The sequence below is a fragment of the Coffea arabica genome, chromosome 2c (genome assembly GCF_036785885.1).
Source record: "Coffea arabica cultivar ET-39 chromosome 2c, Coffea Arabica ET-39 HiFi, whole genome shotgun sequence".
In the NCBI taxonomy this organism is placed as follows: domain Eukaryota; kingdom Viridiplantae; phylum Streptophyta; class Magnoliopsida; order Gentianales; family Rubiaceae; genus Coffea; species Coffea arabica.
Genome location: NC_092312.1, coordinates 76425517 through 76446799, shown reverse-complemented (window position 1 = coordinate 76446799; position 21283 = coordinate 76425517). Strand labels below are relative to the sequence as shown.

Genomic DNA, 21283 nt, shown 5'->3' with positions numbered 1-21283 from the left:
GACCGTTTATCATGTTTTATTACTATTTTTCATATACTTTAAACTAATTGGATATATTATTGTTGAAAAATTCTTGGTTTATATACTTTTTAATTAATTATTACTAGTTTGTGTATAGTTTTAATGTCACGGTCTTGTCGATGTTGAATTAACTTTAGATGTTAATAGTTTTAGTAATTATATTAAGAAAATTAAGGAGCACTAAGTAAGTTTGAGCTAAATCCAAATTAGGCTTACAGCTCGAATATTCTGTAAGTCACGTATAAGTTTCACATTTTTTTACTCGAAACTCATAATCCAAAACTCGAAAACAACATTAACTACAAAAGTCGAGTTTTTAAGTCTAAATTTGTTAAAACCCAACTCGGATGGGCTAATTAATAGGCCTACTATTAAGTTTTAAACTATTAGTAACTTATAAAGCGCCGCTGCCAAGCAGCAAATTATTTATTACTACTGTTCAAAACTTCTCTAGGTTATTATCATTTTACTCTTTTGAACTGCATCACTATTATTAATTTACCTCCTAATGTATCTTTTAGTCACTTTATCCCTATAAGAAATTTAACTCATTATGTCAACGAATTTTGTACAAAAGACTTTTTTATTTTATAGCATTACTATATATTTGTTATCATTTTATCCCTTTACATTATAGTCATACAATCGCTGTACTCCCTAAAATTATTTTTTAGACATTTTACCCAATCATTAATTTAACCAATATGTTTAAAAAATTTTAAACGTATTTACCTTTTTAATGTATAATTAAAAATAAAAAACTTGAAATGATTATTCTTCTTTCTTTTTTACTCTAATAGTTTCAAAAAACACAAAAATAAAAAAAAATCAAATTTATTTTTTCACATTTATTAATACTACGAAAAGAAAAATAGATAGGAGAGAATGAGACAGAAAATTAGATTTTGCAAAAAAAAAAGAGAAAAAATTTAATATTATCGCATTACTTTAATATTGCTAAGACTAAGATTGGAATTGAGTGGTAAACAAAGAAATAAAGTAATTTTAAAATAATAAAATTATTAAATTCTTTCTTATTTATATTTAAAAAAAAGAATTGATCTCTCTCTCTATCTCCCCTTCGCTTTCTTCCCCCTATCTCTCTATTTTTTTCAATATTAATAAGGTTGTGAAGAAGAAAGAAATTGATGCTTTGATTTTTGTTTATACTAAAATAGAGAAGAGCCAATCTAAATTTTTATTGTTTTTATTATACAAATGAGAGGATACTTTCTGCTAAAATTTTTTAACTTGTTAAATTAGTTTAATGGTAAGATAAATTATCTAAAAAATAACTATAAGATGGTAAATTTTAAGGATTAAAAAATATTTTTTCACTTGAATTAACAAACTCCTTTAAATTTGAACATTAGTTTTGGTGGTAAAGTAATTAAAAAGTAACAATCCAAACTTCTCTGTCGGATACATGTCTTTTTTTTTTTCCCCCATTTTTTTAACCATAAGTCTGTCAAATACTCCATCCGTCCCACTTTAATAGTCCTGTTTTCCTTTTTTGTCTGTCCCAAATTGCAGTCCACTTTCCAATTGAAGAATGTAGTTGTATTTTCATTTTCCTAAAATACCCTTATTCAATACAAGTTATTGTTGCTATAAACCTACCCCATTTAATGAGAGTTGATTCTTTTTTTACCATCAATTCAAGTTCCCATAAAGTTGTACTCTATTTAATGTGAGGGTATTTTAGGAAAATAGCAATCTAAATTTACTTTTCCAACAAACTTAACTATTTTTTCTTAAACTGTGTGAAAAAAGAAATAGGACTATCAAAGTGGGACGGAGGGAGTATGTGTTTTCTTCTTAAAGCAAGCATTAGGAGAGCAACACCTGGCTACAACTATATGAAGTTGACTACATCAACGACCACTTGAATTCTCGCTCACCGTCTGTCCCCAACTATGCGAGGTCAGTGTAACTAATGCTGCTAGTGGAGGATAAAGCAGTCCCCATTTTATACAGTGGTTTACTTTTCGGGATAATTTAAAAAACCTCTCATGAGGTTTCTGATAATTTTGCTGCTGTCCCTTGAGGTTTTAGAAATTTTACTTATCTCCCTTATAAATTATTTGGGACCTATTAGGCCACTACTTACCTCATGGCTGGTCAAATAACGTTATTATCCTTACAACTTAGGAAAAATTACATATTTATATGGAGATAAATAATTGAGCCATTGTACTAAATTAATCATGATTTGGAATATAAAAAATTTAAAAATTTTGAGTACTGAAATTTATGATGATAATTTTTAACATTTTAATATTTTTTATCCATATTTTAGTAGTTCTTATAATTTCTTTCTCCAAAAAAGATTAAAATTTCTATTGAGATACTATTATTTCATAAATTATTCATAAAAATAACAAGACGAATATGAAAATACACAAAAAAAGGATAAAGTATTAAAGTTTGTTTGCATTTGGATTTTATTAAGTTGTGAATAAAATATAACTACAAGTATTCTTTCCTTTCTTCTCCAAAATATTCAGTGTTTCTATTCTTTTCTTTGTATATGTAATCCAAACATGATGATTAGAAATAATTTTCTCTACTTGATTTATTTGTTTTTCCATTAAAATCATACACTTCTATTAATCCAAACATTGCCTAAGAGTTTTTTTTTAATTACAAATGATGGCAATTTTTTGTTAATCATGTGAAATAATGGACCCCATAAGTTAAAGAAATAATTCAAAAAAATAACAGATTTTTAGCATATTTTATATTTTTAATAATTATCAATCTATTGTGATGTTTTTTTCTTGATGAGGCTATACTTTGTCTTGTTCAAAATCTTTCAAATTCTAATGATAAGAATTTAGGAATTTTTCACATAAATCTTGATTCCAAATTAACAAGTTTTCCTCTTTAATACTTTGATTTTACTATTTTACGTAGTTCTATAAAAACTAGTCATTGTTACTAAATTTTATTGTGCTCACGTTAGAGTTTAGTCTTTATTTTCTATTTTTAACTAATATTCGCTTTTGATTCTAAGTCAACCAATTAATAATAATTTGAAGGGTACTTCTAGTATGAAATATTTTTCTCACTCTTGAAATCATTCTTTTATTGTTGAATTTTTTTTTTTGAATTGAGTTAGTTTGTTACAAGAACATTAGTTTTAAGGAAGATTAATGAAAATTTTAAAACCTCAAGAAAATGCAGTGAAATTGAAATTGTCATAAACCTTAGGGCATGTTTATGAAATATTATCCCTTACTTTTCACACACCCGCCCGGATGAACAATCAACAATGCATGTCTCTACCGAACTAAATCGAGTGTCGATCTCTGGACAGCTTTCAATTACTCCTGCGTTTCACATCCCATTTTCCTTTCAATCCCGCATGGATGATTTGAAATATTAAGGGGCGTTTGAAGAGGGTTTATTTGAAATATTTTTTAAAATAATTATTACAGTATAATTTATTTTGTGATGTGATATATATCATATAAAAAAATTTCATTAAAAAGATAACAAATGCGCCTACTATACTGTACTGTACTAGCATTTTCGAGTGCTCTGTACTGGTAGTTTAATCCTAAGCAGCAGATGCCTCCAAACTAAAGCCGCTTTTTTCCCTTCAACTTTAAACAACGCACCAGTACTGGAAACCTGAAAGAAGCCCCGTTCCCAAGCCCCCGTCCACACCATCCCGGTGGGGCTCTGCACCATAAATAAGCACGAAACCCCACTCAACTCATGCTCACTCCCCCTACGTGCCACCACTACTACAGCTTGGGCAGCTGATATTTATTCGACCACACCTCCTCTTCGCTTTTCCTCCGCTCTCTCTCTCTCTCAAAATTCAAAAAAGGAATGAGGACTCCCACCATTGCCCTTTCCCTTCTCCTCCTCCTCTTCTCCACTTTCCTCACCTCCACCCCCACCCCCACCCCCACCCATAAGCTAGACTGCCAAACCTTTATCCCCAACTCTCTTCCAAAACCAACCCAGTCTCCCTCCTGGACCTCCGACGGTGAACCTCAAACCATTCTCTCCCAAGAAACCGCAGCCGGTACAGAATTCCAGTCCAACAATTTCTCCCTGGAATTGCACCACGTGGATGCACTCTCCCTCTCGCCCCATGCCTCCCCTGAGTCCCTCTTCAATCTCCGCCTCCAACGCGACGCCCTCAGAGCCAAATCCATCTCCGACATGGCCTCCGGCCGGGGACGACAAGGCGTCGGCCTCGGCCGCATGAACTTCAGCAGCTCTGTCATTTCCGGTCTCTCGCAGGGCAGCGGCGAGTACTTCACGCGCCTTGGGATTGGGACCCCTCCCAAGTACTCCTATATGGTGCTGGACACCGGTAGCGACGTCGTCTGGATCCAGTGCTCCCCCTGTAAGAAATGTTACACCCAAGCCGACCCCCTTTTTGACCCTTCTCATTCTTCCTCCTTCGCTGGCGTCGCCTGTGCCTCCCCTCTCTGCCGCCGTCTCGACTCGCCCGGCTGCAACAACCGCCAGAAGTGCCTGTACCAGGTTTCCTACGGCGACGGTTCCTTCACCTTCGGCGAGTTCTCCACGGAGACCTTAACTTTCCGCCGAGTGCGCGTCAACAACGTCGGCCTCGGCTGCGGCCACGACAACGAAGGCTTGTTCATCGGAGCCGCCGGCTTGTTGGGCCTCGGACGGGGTAAATTGTCTTTCCCGAGTCAAGCGGGCAGGCGGTTCGGCCGGAAATTCTCGTATTGCTTGGTGGACCGGTCCTCTTCCTCTAGACCGTCCTCCATTGTTTTTGGGGAATCCTCGGTTTCCCGAACTTCCGTTTTTACCCCTCTGCTAACCAACCCCAAGCTCGACACCTTCTATTACGTGGGGCTGAACGGGATTAGCGTTGGCGGGGCCCGGGTCCCGGGCATTACCGAATCCCACTTCAAGTTAGACGCCGCAGGGAACGGAGGGGTGATTGTGGACTCGGGCACATCGGTTACCCGCTTGACCCGACCGGCATATATAGCTATGCGGGATGCGTTCCGGGCGGGAGCTTCGAATCTGAGGCGGGCCCCAGATTTCTCGTTGTTCGACACATGTTTCGATCTCTCGGGGAAGACGGAGGTGAAGGTGCCGACGGTGGTGCTGCACTTCAACGGAGCAGACGTGTCGCTGCCGGCATCGAATTATTTGATTCCGGTGGATGGCAACGGGAGGTTCTGCTTTGCATTTGCGGGGACAATAAGCGGGTTGTCCATAATCGGGAACATTCAGCAGCAGGGTTTCAGGGTGTCGTTCGATTTGGCGGGTTCAAGGGTCGGGTTTGCTCCGCGCGGGTGTGCTTGATTTGCGGAGTTAGCGGGGTAGTTTTGGGAATATGGAGAAAACTCTTTTAGTTTTCCTTTACTTTTCCTTATTATTATTATTATTATTTTCTTCTTCTTCTTCTAATTATGTGTGAAAGAAAAAGGACCCCAAAAAAAAAAAAAAGGAGGGTCTATAGCCTCTTTGGACCTTCCCAAGAACCAAAAACGTTGAGTAGCAGATAGCTGCAGTTAAGGTGGTGGTGGGTTGCAGAGCAGCGGAAGTTCACATGTTGTTTGTTGTGTTATGAGATGTTGTTAGTAGGAACAAGGAACCTGATGACGGTTTAACTCAGAAGAGGAGATACCAGCCAGGTATCTATGTCCGACAAGGCGGCGTGGGCACCACCGGGCAGCCGCAGGCTTTTCTTGTTTATTCGCATCTCTCCACAAGATTTTGGTACCTAGCGTCTGTGACCTCCTCCTGCAAGCAGTCAGCCTGTATCAGCGTATCTTTGCTTGAGGATTTATGATTTTTTTATCAGTTAATTGGAGAAAATTCGTGAAAACGGGTGCAAGTGATCTGACTGTATTAGCCATTGTGCAAATTTTTTTTTTTTTTTTAAATATTTTATCAGGGAAAGAAGAAGAAGAAGAAGGAGAAGAAGATACATTTGCAAGTAGTGCATGTTGAAACTTGAACGTACGTGCGTATATTGGTTGTATTTGTAGCCGAAGATGCAACGCAAGACATTATTATTATTATTATTGAAAAAAAATGAGGCGATGCTAGAGTACGGTACTATTTGTGGAATGCGGATGCTACTAGCTAGCAGTACGGTGGTATTTACTACTGCTACTGCTATTTGCACCGGCTACTATTATTATTATTGGCTTTTAAAGACCGTGGCTGATGGTGGTTGGAGAGATGGTAGCAGCATTATTTTATTATTATTAGTTCTACCGATTTCCTGAGTATCGACGGATATCATTTATTATCACTGTTTTGGTGGGGGGTAAGATTAAGAAATATGACGACAACATGCGTTACTAAATAAATAAATAAACTAGGAGTTAACAAAACGAGGCAAAGCAAAACCTCTACAATCCAATTCACGAAGAAGAGGAGAAATTTGGGCGAGAAGGTGAAATTTGTTGATGGTTTTTGACTGGTTTGCAAAACGGCGTCGAGGGAAAGGGAGAAAAGTAATAGGAACCCGATGGGTTTGGTGGAGTCATTGCCTTCGCCTCTGAGAACGTTGGTTTTGCTTGTAAAATTATAGATTAACGAATGCTTTTCGATTTTATGCTTAAAATTATGCTCGCATGAGAGAGGGATGCTATTTTTAAGGCTTGTTTGGATTGCCATTTTTCGGTCCGAAAAATGGCCTTATTTTCCGTGAACACATTTCCCTATCACCTTTTTACCTCACATAAATCAAATCGCTACAGTAATTTTCCAACGAAAAATCCATGGAAAATGCAATCCAAACGCAACCTTAGTCAGTAAATACGAACATTATGATCAAAATGACTTATAATTTATATGTTATGAACTATTCTGACTGATTTTAAATGTTAGGGATTAAAATTTTTGTTCTTAAAACGTTAGAAACCAATTTGTCAAATTTCCCTTACAACATAGTGCAAAATTCATCTTGGACTAATTTTCTTTTGGGTAGAATTGTTTCTTGACTTTCACTTTCATGGCACTTTGTTTTGAGAAGGAAGACCATTATCCGAGTCATGGTAGTGAAACGTACGGTCACCCATCACCCTCTATTTGCTACAAAAAAAAAAAAAAAAAAACAAGGAGGAGGAGGAGGAGGAGATCCTGGCTGGCCTGGAAAACATCAATCAATGGAATCTCTAGCTTATATCATTTTTTTTAGTGTAAGTGACATGATTTGAATCTCAAATATCTCACTTATATTTTCTCAATCGAACCACCTAATCAATCCCTCGTCCTCACTTTCACTGTTATTTTAATTGTATAATTTTTATTTATTAAATTATATGTTAAATAAATGATGAGAGAATACAAATAACACAAAAAAATTGGAGTTGACATAAACGTTTCACTAATTTGCTGCCCTCATTAGGAGTGAGGTCACGTCACAGGTAAGGAATTAGATGGTTGAGGTTGAACCGCACTTTGCGGTGGTTTTCCCTCTGTGAAATGGCAAATTTTACGCTCTGACAGGAGAGGGGGCACATGGGGGGCGGGGCCAGGGGAGTTGTACGGTGCTTTATTGGATTTGAGATACAGTCAATGACGTTAACCTTGGTTGGTCTTGCTCGTGGACCCCAGTAATCCTTTTCCTGTCACGTTATCTATTCCCTATATCCAACCTTTCGGTGATTTTCGCTGGGGATAATTTCAGAAACTACCGTCAGGTTTCTAACAATTTCACTTTATTCCTTTCAGGTTTGAATAATTATAGTGGCCTCCCTCGGCCGAATAAAATGACCACAATGTACTCCACCCAATTAGTTCAATTCATGACGGGGCATATATAGTCGGAAAGAAAAATAATTCAACTACTAAGTTGAGCCTTTTTCCTGCCTTCCATTCTCAAGCAACAGCCACCGTTCTTCCAATTTTCATTTCCATCTTCCATCATCTTCGTACTCTTTTATTTCCTCTCATAATCACCTTTTTATTTTCACCGATCATTGTCCTCTGTTGCTAACAATTGCAATTAATTTTTCATCACCTTTATTGCCTATTCCTTTCTTTCTTTTTTATATGTCAATAATGTTAGACCCTTTTCCCTTTCTCCAATATCTTTATATTTTAAAGAATTTAGCAAATTGAAATTTGCCACGTCAATAAGGTATTGATAGTAGATTTCATTTTCAAACTAGAGGGAAATGAAGTGCATAGCCATGACCTAGGGAAAAAAGTTAAAATTGATAGCTGAAAGTGGATGAGGAGTGCTATATAATGTCTGTTAAGCAAGAAGTTATTCTAGAATGTCAAGAACTGCATTTTTGTTTCTCTCTTTTTATTTCTGCGACAATTGATTGTGATTTTTTTTTGTGTGTGTAAAGGTAGAATTCTCTTTTTGTAGGTGTTGGTAATAATGATGAATTATACTCTTTAAGTTTGGGGTGTTGCTCTTATTGTTGGTCTTGATGGTTGTGAACTGAATTATTTGCGGGCGTTGGAATCCCAGTTTGGTGTTTGCAATTAGTTGTTAATGGAGCGTTGATTTTAGTTAAGCAAATTAGCTAGCAATTGTTTTTTGAGATGGAAATTAGTTGATTTATATTGGAAGAATTATGGCACTAGAGGTGGGGGAATTTGGGGCTACCAAAAATAGTTATGGTTTGCACAGGGGGTTGATTCAAGTTAGATGACTAATTCTGGATTGTGATGAGTAAACTTTTTTTTTCTTCTTTTCTACAAGAAGGTATTTTAGGATATTTGATTAAAAAAAGGCATATTACGCCTGTGTTGTAATACAAACAATAAAAACAAGGGCGGTAGATGTTATTTTGAGAATTTGAGGGGAGCTCTGTGCAATTATCATAAATCTTAAGGGAGGTTTCTAAAGTTATCCTCTTTTTGCTGATTTAAATTTGTCATTAACAATGACGATCCCCTCCTTTTTTTTTTTTTTTTTTTTCTTCTTTTCTTTTTTAGTTATTTTTTTAATTTTCTTCTAGGAAGAGAATGGTAAAATTTAAGAGGTGAAAAAGGGGACAGGGAACTAGAATCTGAAATCTTTAGAAAATTGTTTTCCATTTTGGGGTAGAAATTATTGTTTCTCTTTATTTATTTTGGTGAGTGGATGAGCAATCTAGTAGGAAATCACAGGTAGGACCAATGATATTAGGCTCGTGACAAGAGTGTGAATGCTTGGACGCGTTTACTTGCGTCTTCCATGTGAACAATGGATGATTGATTTGCTGGCTGATAACGACCACAAAAGGCCAACATGGGTTTGTTGTTGTGATAGGAGAAGTTGGAGCACCATCACATGATCAAATGCTTGCAAGAAAACTAATAATTTTTTTTTATTTTTAGAAAAAAAAAGTAAAAAAAAATATCTCAGAAGTTAAGAAGATATATTGATCTAGTGGTTAAAAAGAGGAATGTTTTACTGTGATGTATCTATGAAAAACGGTGCACATGGACCATCTGGCAAGCATGCCAGTGTGATGAATTTCTTTACTCTTCCAGGTATGTTTCAGGTTGACTAAAACATTTCTCATCTTCAACACCCCGAGGATGACAAACATTTGTTCATTATTGTCATGGATTTGTATCACCCGATGATGAACGCTACGCTGAAAAACATTTTATTCCTTCCGTGCAATCGCTAGTATATAGTAGTACCAACATTCCTTTGGGCCTAGGCCTGCCGTTTCCCATCGGGCCACGCATTTCATGATGACTAGCTTTAACAGGCATTTGGGCTCGGGTTCACAGGTATTAGGCTCCGGATGCGATTTATCTTTTTCTTAGGCAGGCCCCGTTTGGAGTTACGGTGCTTTTGGTTAGGTGTTAAAAGTTTTTTTTTTAATAGAGTTTGGCGATCGTTATCCCGTAAAATTAGGAGTAGAGTTTTTGGTGTTAAAAACAATTCTGGCAATAGTTCAAATATGGTGATTTAAGAGTAGCTTTTGTGATTTAAAAAATAAAACATCAAATTTAACCAATCTTATCCTATATTATGAACCAAAAAATAAAAAGATAAGCACTTCTCAAAAATTTCAAATTACACGTTATCCAATACAATAAGCACTTATTGAACCATGTTTTCACACAATATATTTATAAGCAGTTAATAATAAGTACTTTTATTAAAAGCTCTACTAGAAAAGTACTTTTTAATAATCGCCTTGATCTTGCCATAAAGGAGCTAAATTGAGCCATTCAGCGTTCATCTCTTATTTGATGTGTTGAATTAACTTAAAAATTGTGTCTTAGTTCCTGGAATGTTAAAAAAGAAATTTCGGCTACTGGAACAAAGGAGCAAGTTGATTCCAAGTAAAATATTGATTCGTTTATGTGTCAATTACAAGTTTATCCAGTCAAACGTGAGGATATTTTAGTTTTAATTTGATAGTTGAGCTAATTTGAATCCAAATATACTTGGCTGTTGGTACGGAGGTTTTTGAGACACTCAAAAAACGAAAGTGCACTCTGTACTTTACACTCATGATTCATGCATGGATTTTTCAATCTTTTGTCTTTCAGCTTATGCGGTGTAGGGGTGCAGAAGATTCAAACTAGTCTTGAGCTCACGAGTAGATCGATTAACAGTTTCACTTGTGCTTGATATTGACCGAACTTGAGTCGAGTTGGAGCTACTCGTTTGAGTTTACGAATCGAGGCCGAACTCTAGTACTCGAAAGTAGACTCTACGAGCTCATTCATTCGAGTAATTGCATTTTAAAACTACAAAATTTTAGTAACAAAGCATTTGGCTGCACTGCAAGAATGGATCTCTGTCCTCGTAAGAGTGGAAAGAGCAGATGATAGGTTCTGGAGTCAACACACTGAAGGAGTTGATTGATATTCGAAATCACCTTGAATCGGCGAAGAGAAGAAGCGAAGATTCAGGTTGTGCTCATCCTGAAATTACGACTTCTGAGGAAGAAAATTAATTTTTGGGAAGATGGTCCGCTGGAATCATTTGCAAATGTTTTATCGAAGGGAAAAACAGTGAGTTATGTGTTGCATCCACTTCCAAACCGGGATGTATTGGCTAATCAGAGGGGTTTAGAACTTGAAACTCATTGGGTAGGGTACTGTGTAGACTTTGATGCAGTATTTCCAGCTGGAAGAAGAAAGTGCTGAGTTGAATGCTCAGGCACATGATTAGAGAGAGGACCCCATGGAGATACACCCATGTCGGGCCCCTTTGAGGAAGGGGGGCCTTTGTTCAAGAACAGACTTGAGAGTTTGTCCATTTCATGGACCAATCATCCCTGGAGGTGACGAAGGAAAACGAATCAATCTGAACCCAGATCTTGAATTGGGGTGTATCAACCACTTGGTGGCGGAGATGATTCCTGATTTAGTTGAGCAGTTAGTAAAACAGACTGAGAAATGTTCGTGAGAGAGACAAATAAGCAGCTAAGAAGAGACGGCATGACGAGCAGGATTTGAAAAAGAGCAAAGCTTGCGAAGGTTCAAGAACACAATGAAGCAGTTCTACAGGATGCTGCACTCGCCTCAACTTCAAGATCTTCATACATTGCTCAGGATAGCCGGTGGTCCAAGATCTTTGGCTACAAACAACAGAGACCCCCTCACATCAAGGCTAAAAAAGAAAGAAACTACAAAAGACAGGCTAGCTCAGAAGCTACCGAGTACCTGTGCTAAGGATGCTAAATTAAGACAATTAACCGGGAAGAGGAGTCGAATTACAGGCAAGCATTTCCGAGCCAATGGTAGGTGAAAAGACTTATTTTGATAACGGTGAGTTCAGCAAATGATTCACAAAGAAGGAAATCCCTTGGATCTGGTGTCATATTCAATGGAATGTAATGATTCTTGACGGATTTTTTTGTTTATCTAGATGGGATATAATCCTTCTTTTCACTGTTTTTTTTTCCCCTTCATTTTGTAACCTCGGCGGGTTTAATTGGTGAGCTTAAAGCTGGTTAGAATAAGCTGGTGTGAATGGTTTTCTTGGATGAACAAAATTCTGGACAAACATCTAACCTAAAATAGGAATCATTCTTAAACAAACGTTGTGTGATTTTGGTCCTCCAGGCTCCAAACCGCCACAAACCACGGTGGTTCTTGCTGAGCAGGAATGAGTGCGTGTCAAAATTTTAGGTACCGACCTGCATGATTATTATGGTGCTTGGAAAACTCTTCTGTTTTTCTCAAATTGAGCAGAAGATTATTATGGTGCTGCACCTGCTTTCCGAGACGATAACCTCAGTCCAGCCTGCACAGCTTTCAGCTTTCTTTATATTGAAAAGAAAGTCCAATGAGGAGGTGATTTTTGGTTGGTAACTAGACCGACCTGGATCAGTCCTCTCTGAGATGAAGTGAGGTGAACTCCTGTGTCCGAAGTGAACCTCCTCGTCCGAAGTGAGTGGCGGGGCTTCTCTCCTGGTATCACTCCGACGATCAAGTTAGTATGAGAACGAGAATAATGAGAATGAGTTAATGAACAGTGTTTTCTTACTTGTTGGGAGTGTGTCTGGGGTATTTATAGAGGGAGAGTAGAGGACAGAGCGGAGGGCTTATGCTGGTGGGACCCACCCTCTGGTCATTACGGCTCTGTCCCGTGTCAGGAGGTCTGACTCTGACACTGTAGCTGTCTGGGCATGATGACGGGGAGTATTGTGCAGGTGCCATTAAGTGCCTCCAGTGCTTTTCAGATAAAGTGCTGGTCTTGGATGATGTCAGGTGGGTTGACATCATCAGCGTGCAGCCGAGGTGGATGTGCCGAGGTCACCTACACGGTGGACTAAGGATGAAGCCGAGCTCTGGGGTTGTCTCAAGACAGGGATGAGCTCCGATGAGGGACGAGGTGAGTCCACCTCGGCCACTCGGGATGGCCGAGGTGAGCATCCTCAATAAGCCCCCCAAGCCTCGGATGCTCCGAGCAAGGGAGGTGCCGAGGCTTCCTAGTGCTGAAGTCATGAAGAGTCGAGGCTCCGAAACCGCTCCGGAAGATGCGGGGACTCGACACGTGGACGAGTCAGTTGATAGGACGTGGTCACTGATAACCGTCGCGTCGTGAAGTAGTGGGACGTTTCGTGCAGAAGGTGTCAGTCGAAAGGACGGGGCATTAATGAGGAGAGAGGGAGGCGTGACGTTTTGAATTCGATCGTGATCGTCTTTTCGTATTCTTGCCGCCTCTTCGGATTCTGGCTCTCCTCTATAAATAGGTGGTCCCTTTCACCGCATGACCCATCACTTTCTTTCTTCGCTTGTGACTTGCAAAATTTGTGAGCGTAGCCGAGATCAATCCTGCCAGCCGAGATCACAGCCGAAGTCGTCCACTTCGTCCAGTTCGGTATACAATAGTAAGTATCCCTTTTTCTTCTTGTCTTGTCTTTCACATATGGCCAAAACGGCTAAAACCCACAAAGAAACCGTGACCCCGAGCTACCAGACCGAGGTGAGGGCGGATTCTGAGGAAGAAGCGACGACGTCCAGTTCGGAGGGGTCGGCACAGAGTTCCGAGGAAGGATCGACCGAAGTGAGAGTCGGCGAGGCAGGCTCGGGATTGGAATCGTCCGAGATGAGCGAGAGTGGTTCCGAGGTCGAGTACAATACCGAGCTCGGGACCGAGATACCCCACGACGAGGGCGTGCCGGAGCCAGTTGCTCCAGTGGACGTAGCCAACATCAACTTCGGCCAGATGCCGAAGTTTATGAGTCGAGTGGGAAGGGATAGGGCCGAGAAGGTGGTAAACAAGTACCCCTTCCGGCCGTGGTATGAAGTTTTGCCGCCCGAGGTGGATGACACAGCCGCGGAACCCCCCTTTGGCATGGTGGCCGTCTACATTCAACAGCTGGAGGCCGGGCTGAGGATGCCGACGTCGAGGTTCCTCCGGGACTTACTTCGTCACTTCCAGGTGAGGATCACCCAGCTCACCCCGAATGCGATCCGCATCATTGTGGGGTTTGAGATGCTGTGCCGACATCAGGAGGTGACTCCCTCCGTCGATCTCTTCCGCCGATGCTACACCCTCAAGGCGCACGCGACTGATAAGGGATGGTTTTATGTTGGCAACCGGAACAATGCCATCCCGAAGTTGGTGATCGGTGCTCCCAGCTCGATCAAGAACTGGAAGCGCGACTACCTCTTCGTGCCCGGAGTGGACTTTCCGAGGGGTTTTTGGTGGAGGCCAATTAAGGCGAAGGCCGACCCCTCAGCGGGGGATGCCGAAGAGGAGTCCTTCCAAAAGCTGATGAAGTCGGGACTTCGGCTATTCAGCCATGACTACCCCGAAGCCGTGCTCGTGGATGGGGGGATAAGTCGAGCCGTGATCAATACTACCAAAGCTCCCTTCTTTTCCACTGAACTTGAGAAGCCTTGTAATTTTCTTTCATGACTTTTCTTTTCACTTCGGCTAAGGCATATGATAATATTTATTTCTTGTGCAGTGACTAAACTGTCTGACCTCGTCGTCTCCGGCTCGTCCGAAGTGGCCAAGAGGCAGAAGAGGAAGAGCACTGACGAGATATCGGCGCCTCCGCCAAAGAAGAAATCACAAGGACCAGCCGCTAAGACTTCAGCGCCCAAAGGCACTTCCACCAAGGCTGGCCAGAGCAGCTCGGCCACTACGGCTACTGGGTCCACCTCGTCTGCGCCAGAGGGAGTTCCCCTTGGGGTTGTTAAAGTAGTCACACCTCCTTCTGGCCGAGGCAAGCAGCTGAAGCCTCCGGTTAATCCGGTGTCGGGGACCTCGCTATGGAATCGTTTCCATAGCCCCCCAGTGTTTTCCGGAGACGAGAAGACGCACTCCGGCAATCATTGGTGTCCGAACTGGAAGATTTCGGTCAACGACAGGTGCCAACACCCTCGGGTCGCTCAGGAGCTAATAATGCACTCCATTCTGCCAAGGGATTTGGAGTTCATGAAGAAGCTGAGCCCGGCCGAGCTGGTTCAAAGTCTGATGGTGACCACGGCTTCCACCTCAGCCTTCGCGGCCGAGATGGCACACCGATATTGTGCTCTGGTCGATGAGCAGGACACCGGCAAGCTACAGAATCAGATCTCCAAGTTGGAGAAACAACTGGCGGTGTCCGAGTCTGAGAAGGCCGAGCTTGAAAGGCGACTTAAGGAGGCCGAGGTGAAGGATGAGGAGGCCGTGGCTACTGTCAACAGTCTCAGATCGGCTCTCGAAGAAGAGCAGAAGAGGGGGGACGAGGCGAAGAAGTCCCACCAGCAAGCCCTTGACAGTGCTGGAGCCTCGACGGTGGACGAATTCCGGAGGTCTGAGGCCTTCACCAGGGATCTCGGCCAACTGCTCACGCCGAACTTCATGTTTGGCTTCACATCAGCCATAGACGAGGCTGCAGCTCATCTCGCTCCCGAAGCCTTGGAGTCTCTGAAAAATCATACCAGTTACAACGAGGACTCCAAGGAGTTGTGCGACCGGATGGCTGAGGGCCTCCAGGCTGGAAGGGACCTGGCCGAGGTCCAGGCCGAGTTCAACAAATGGCTGTCCGAAATCGACGAAGTGTTCGAGGGGGTTGAAGAGGAAGAAACTGGAGAGGATGCCGGGGGAGACGAAGCCGGAGGGGACGTCGGCAAAGAGCCTGGAGATGAAGTTCACCCCGGCGGAAAGGAGGCCGAAGAGATGGATGCCCAGGAGGGAGCCAAGACCGGGGATGCAGCCGATACGGGGGTTTAGGCTTGTAGGCTTCAAGGGGGTGGCCGAGGTGAGGTGCTTAGTAGCACTCCGACCTCGGGCTTGTATTTTTTGTAATACTTCCGTTGAATGAAAGTCTGTTTCTTTTCATCTCAGCTCTTTCATTCCTTGTTTCTTGCTTTGACTTCATCCCTTGTTTGTCCCCCTTATTTTTTAATAAAGGGTGCTGGGCATCATATTGTTGAAAAATAACTAAATGGCTGAAACCATAACTTGACAAGGTAATTGGATGAAATAACTGAATGAAGTCACAACTTCAAGCATAATACAACCTAAGGTTCTCGGCGTGCCAAGACCTCGGCACAAATGAGCCATCGCGGTAACTCAATTTACAATACCCTTTAGGGTCAGATTCCACAACTCGGTAAGGGCCTTCCCATTTCGGGCACAGTTTTCCTTGAGGTTCAGCTCGGCTGACTGAATTTTTTCTGAGAACCAAGTCTCCCGGACGGAATCTACGATGTCTGACACGGGCATTGTAATAGCGTGCCCGTGTGTTCTTGTATGAAACTATCCGGGCTGAGGCGAGGTCCCTTCGTTCTTCGACGAGGTCGAGGTCCAGCTGCCTCTCTTCGTCGTTCACCTCGGCGACATAGGCTGCCAGCCGAGGGCTGGGAGTGAGGATCTCAGCCGGGATGACAGCTTCGGCGCCATAGGTCAGGGAGAATGGGGTCTCTTGTGTCGCTGACCTCGGCGTGGTCCGATATGACCACAAGACACTGGGGAGTTCCTCCACCCAAGATGACCCAGCTTGGTGTAGTCGGGTCTTGAGACCATGCAGGAGAGTCCGGTTGAAGTTTTCTGCTTGACCATTGGCCTGGGGGTGGCCAACCGAAGTGAAGTGTTGCTTGATGCCGAGGTTCTCGCACCAGGTCTTGAATGGATTCTCGGCAAATTGTCTCCCATTGTCCGAGATGATGATCTGAGGTATGCCGAAGCGGCAGACAATGCACTTCCAAAAGAATTTTTGAATGGCCAGCCCCGAGATGGTCCGAAGTGGCTCGGCCTCGACCCACTTAGTGAAGTAGTCCACAGCAGTCACAAGAAAGGTATAGCCCCCGACCGCTTTAGGGAAAGGACCTATGATATCTGTCCCCCATTGCTCGAATGGCCAAGGTGAAGTGATGGGGACCATGAAATTTGAGGGCTGGTGATGCTCGGGTGCATGGACTTGGCAGGAAGGACAGCCGAGGACGAGGTCCTGGGAGTCTTGCCGAAGTGACGGCCAGAAGTATCCAAGGAGCATAGTCTTCGTGGATCTCGTGGATCTCGTGGATCTCGTGGATCTGAGGCCTTCGTGGATCTCGTGGAGGATATGACGTCCGGCCTCGGGAGTGATACACCTCAGCCAGGGGCCGAGGTAGGAGCGTTTGTACAATTCTCCATCGCGGAGGGCGTATCGAGCCGCCTTGCGTTGTATTCTTCTCGCCTCGGGTCGGTCTTCAGGGAGTGTTCCTTGACCCAAGAAAAGGATGAACGGGGTCATCCAGGTATCTTCGGAGTGCACGGGGCAGGCCACCTCTTCCACATATGCGGGTTCATTCAGAACTTCCACTAAAACCGTCTTGTTGAGGTCAGAGAATGAAGTGGAGGCCAGCCGGGATAAGGCGTCGGCTCGCTTATTCTGGGACCGGGGGATTCTTTGGATTTCGAATGACTTGAAATATGCGGTTAGTTGGTGAACCTTGGAGAGGTACCTTTGCATGGTCCCATCCTTAGCCTCGTATTCGCCAAGAACTTGGCGCACAACAAGTTGGGAGTCACTGCGGACATGGACTTGCTGGGCGCCGAGCCTTCGGGCCAGCTGGAGTCCAGCAATTAGGGCCTCGTACTCGGCTTCATTATTGGTGGCTGGGAAGCCAAAGCGAAGGGCGTAGGAGCATACCTCTCCTTGAGGTCCTTCCAGGAGTAGCCCGGCTCCGCAGCCTTCTCCATTAGAGGATCCATCGACATACAATGTCCATGGGGATGAAGTGGACACTTCAGCTCCGGCGGAGGCGGACTCCGGACCTTCCGTGAAGGTCAGTTCGGCGAGGAAGTCGGCTAAGGCTTGTGCCTTTATAGCTGTGCGAGGCTCGTATGTTAAGTCATACTCTCCCAGCTCGACAGCCCACTTGGTGAGGCGACCAGAAGCTTCGGGTCGCACCAATATTTGCCGAATGGGCTGGTCAGTCCTGACCGAGATAGGATGGGCTAAGAAATAGGGCTTCAACCGCCGAGCGGCATGGACTAGTCCCAGCACCAGTTTTTCCACCTGAGTGTATCGAGTCTCCGGCCCGCGAAGAGCTCGGCTGACGTAGTAGACCGGCACTTGGGTGCCCTCATCTCGGATGAGCACAGCGCTGACAGCCTCGTCGGCTGCAGAGAGGTAGAGGTAGAGCTTCTTCTCGGGCCGAGGTGAAGCGAGAGTGGGCAGATGGTGCAAGTACTGCTTCAGCTGGTCGAAGGCAGACTGACACTCCTCAGTCCAGGCGAACTGATCAGACTTGTTCAGCACTTTAAAGAAGGGCAGGGCCTTCTCAGCAGATTGAGACAAAAAGCGGTTCAGCGCGGCCAGGCGTCCATTCAGTCTTTGGACTTCTCGGAGGTTCCGAGGTGGGGACATATCTTGAATGGCCTTGACTTTGTCCGGGTTGGCCTCGATCCCCCGATGGGAAACCAGATACCCCAAGAATTTTCCCGAGGTGACGCCGAAGACGCACTTCTTGGGATTCAGCTTCATTCTCGAGTCTCGCAGGACCCCGAAAACTTCCCTCAAGTCTAACAGGAAGGATGAAGTGGCGAGACTTTTGACGAGGATGTCATCCACGTAAGCCTCCACATTACGGCCGATCTGATTCTTGAAGAGTCGGTTGATCAGCCTTTGGTAGGTCGCCCCGGCGTTCTTTAGCCCGAATGGCATGGTGGTGTAGCAATAAACACCTTGGTCGGTGTAGAACGCCGTCTTTTCTTGGTCCTCTTCACTCATTCCTATTTGATGATACCCTTTGAAGGCATCTAGGAAGCAAAGGATCTCGTACCCCATCGCCGAGTCGACGAGGGTGTCTATTCTCGGGAGGGGATAGCAGTCTTTGGGACAGGCCTTGTTGAGGTCGGTGTAGTCTACACACATTCTCCATCCGCCGGTGTCCTTTTTGACCATGACTGGGTTGGACAGCCAGGTCGGATACTGGACTTCGTGGATCATCTTGGCCGGCAAGAGCTTGTCGACCTCGTCCGATATGGCCTTGCTGCGTTCGGGGCCGAAGTGCCTTCGCTTCTGCCGCACAGGTCGGGCCTGTGGGTTAACGTTAAGTTGGTGAGTCATAAGCTCGGGTGGCACTCCAACCACTTCATCTGCGGACCACGCAAAGATGTCTCGGTGGTCCTTGATCAGGGAGATCATTTCTTCTTTCAGGGGTGAAGGGAGTCCGACCCCTACTTGGACCACTTGGTCAGGCTTGGCTTCATCCAAAACCACTTGTTCCACCTCGTCCCCGGGCTCAAGCCTGCTGGGCTCTCCTGCCTTCTGAGGGTCGATGCAGTCTATGGAGAGGACAGCCGGCCTCTTTTCTTCTGACCTCGGCGGGGGCTGAGGTCCGACTGCGGCTTGGATGGTGGCGAGGTAGCATTCTCGGGCGGCGCCCACGTCGCTGCTCACCTCGGCCACACCCTCTGGCGTTGGAAATTTGAAGCTTAGGTGGTAGGTGGAATATACGGCTCTCAAGGCATTGAGCGTGGGCCGGCCTATCAGCATGTTGTAAGGAGAGTCCGCTTTGACCACCGCAAAGCTGACAGGCACAGTTCGGCAACGGGGATGACGCCCGATAGTCACCATTAAATTCACCATGCCTTCCGGGTGGACGACGTGTCCCCCGAAGCCGACAAGGGGAGTTCTGACCGGGGTGAGTTGTTCCCGGGTCAACTTCAAATTCTCGAAAGTTCGGTAGTACAGGACGTCTACCGAGCTTCCGGGGTCAACGTAGACCTTTTTGACTATATAATTGTTTGTGAGGACCTCAATCACGAGGGTCTCGTGAGTGCTGGAGGCAGCGGGGACAGGGTCGCGGGGACCATAGGTTATGACCTCGGACAGCCTCGAGCTCGGCTCGGCCACATCCATGCCGGCTTGGCGGTAGGTCCGCTTTCGGGAGCTCTGGCTGTCTCCTCCCGTGGGACCACCTGAGATGGTGTTGATCACCCCGGCAATGTTTGGACCATAGCCTGGTGATCCGTCGCGTGGAGGCCTTTGGTCCCCTTTCTGGTCCTCAGGACCTCGGCAGTTGAGCTTGGTGTCCCGCCTGTCTTCTCGGCGAGGACCTCGGCTCTCCCGGTGGGAGGCACTTCGTCCGAAACTTCCATCTTTGCGGACAAATTGTTTCAAGTGTCCCTGCCGAATTAGGTTTTCGATCTCTCGTTTCAGATCGTTGCAGTCTTCGGTCTCGTGCCCAACATCTCGATGGTAGGCACAGTAGAGGCTGGAGTTCCTCCTATCTCTTCTTCTAGGGATCTCAGGAGGTGTTCGGCCGAGGTGGTTCTGCCTCATCACAGCCAAGACATGAGATCGGCTGGAGTTGAGCGGTGTTAGCTCAGCGTCCGAGGTGGAAGATCTTCCTTTCACGATCCGGTCAAAGACACTCCGGCGGTCTCGGGGTGGGTTTGAAGTGCCACTTGGGCCGAGTTCACCTCGGCCGATGTCTTTCCTTCTCCGGGCATCTTGTCCCGTACGAGAGGCTTGGGCTTCTCGCTTCATGCGATTCACATCTTCACTTCGGATTCCCTGGTCCACTCTTTCCCAGAGTTCGTGAAGTGTACGAGGGTAATCCCGATGGATTTCGGTGTTGAAGAGTCCGGCCACCAACCCGTTGGTAAAGGCCGCGAGAGTTACCTGCTCGTTCTGATCAGGTATTTGCACATTCTCCTCGTTGAACCTCTGAGCATACGAGCGAAGAGACTCGCCCTGACCCTGTTGAAGGTTCAAGAGATAAGGCGAAGTCTTCGTGATTGGTCGAGACGACACGAAGCGGTGGATGAACCGGTCTATCAGCTCATCCAGGGAGGAAATGCTCCCTGGTTCCAAACTCCAGAACCACTTTCGGGCAGTCCCATGTAGGAAAATGGGGAAAGCCCGACAAATCACGGCGTCAGGGACGCAGTAGAGTCGGAATGCGGAGATGAAGGCGCGGAGGTGATCCTCGGGGTCATCTCGGCCGTCATAGGTGTGCAAGTTTGGAAGTTTGAAGTTCGGGGGCACCCTTTCCCCATTGATGTCATCCGTAAAGGGCGGAGCCCTCATGTAGTCCGAAGCCAGGCCCTCGGGGCGCCGAGGTAGGCCCTCAGCTCGCTTCCCTAGCAGTCCCCGGGAAAATGCCCGGGAGATGGAGGCTAGCTTAGAAGTCGCCTTGGAGGAGGCACGCCTGGAGGTACTCCGAGAGAGACGCCCCTCATCGGAGTCTTCACCTGAAGGTGCCTCAGGGGACTTCGTCGGCCTCCTCTTGGAAGATTCGGCCTTTTCTTTCCCCTGTCTTTTGAGGTACCTTCCTAGCTCCTCAAAAATGGTTGGGTTGTGTGATACGAACTCGGCCATCTTGGCGATGGCCTCCTCGTTGTTAGGCTGGGTCCTTGGGGACCCTTGCTCTTCAGAGATGCGATCTTGCTGGG

At 44.9% G+C, this 21283-nt stretch overlaps 1 protein-coding gene across 1 annotated transcript; it reads left to right on the top strand.

Annotated features, from left to right (window-relative positions):
* The first annotated feature begins 3583 nt into the window (after window positions 1-3583).
* LOC140035468 (aspartyl protease family protein 2-like) lies at window positions 3584-6184 on the top strand. Its single transcript, XM_072076665.1, has one exon. The coding sequence runs from the start codon at window positions 3862-3864 to the stop codon at window positions 5323-5325; it is 1464 nt and encodes a 487-aa protein (XP_071932766.1). The 5' UTR covers window positions 3584-3861; the 3' UTR covers window positions 5326-6184.
* Window positions 6185-21283: the final 15099 nt, after the last annotated feature.

Bases quoted from the DNA above. Each gene is read 5' to 3' on its own strand.
- LOC140035468 (XM_072076665.1), top strand. From the start codon at position 3,862: ATGAGGACTCCCACCATTGCCCTTTCCCTTCTCCTCCTCCTCTTCTCC.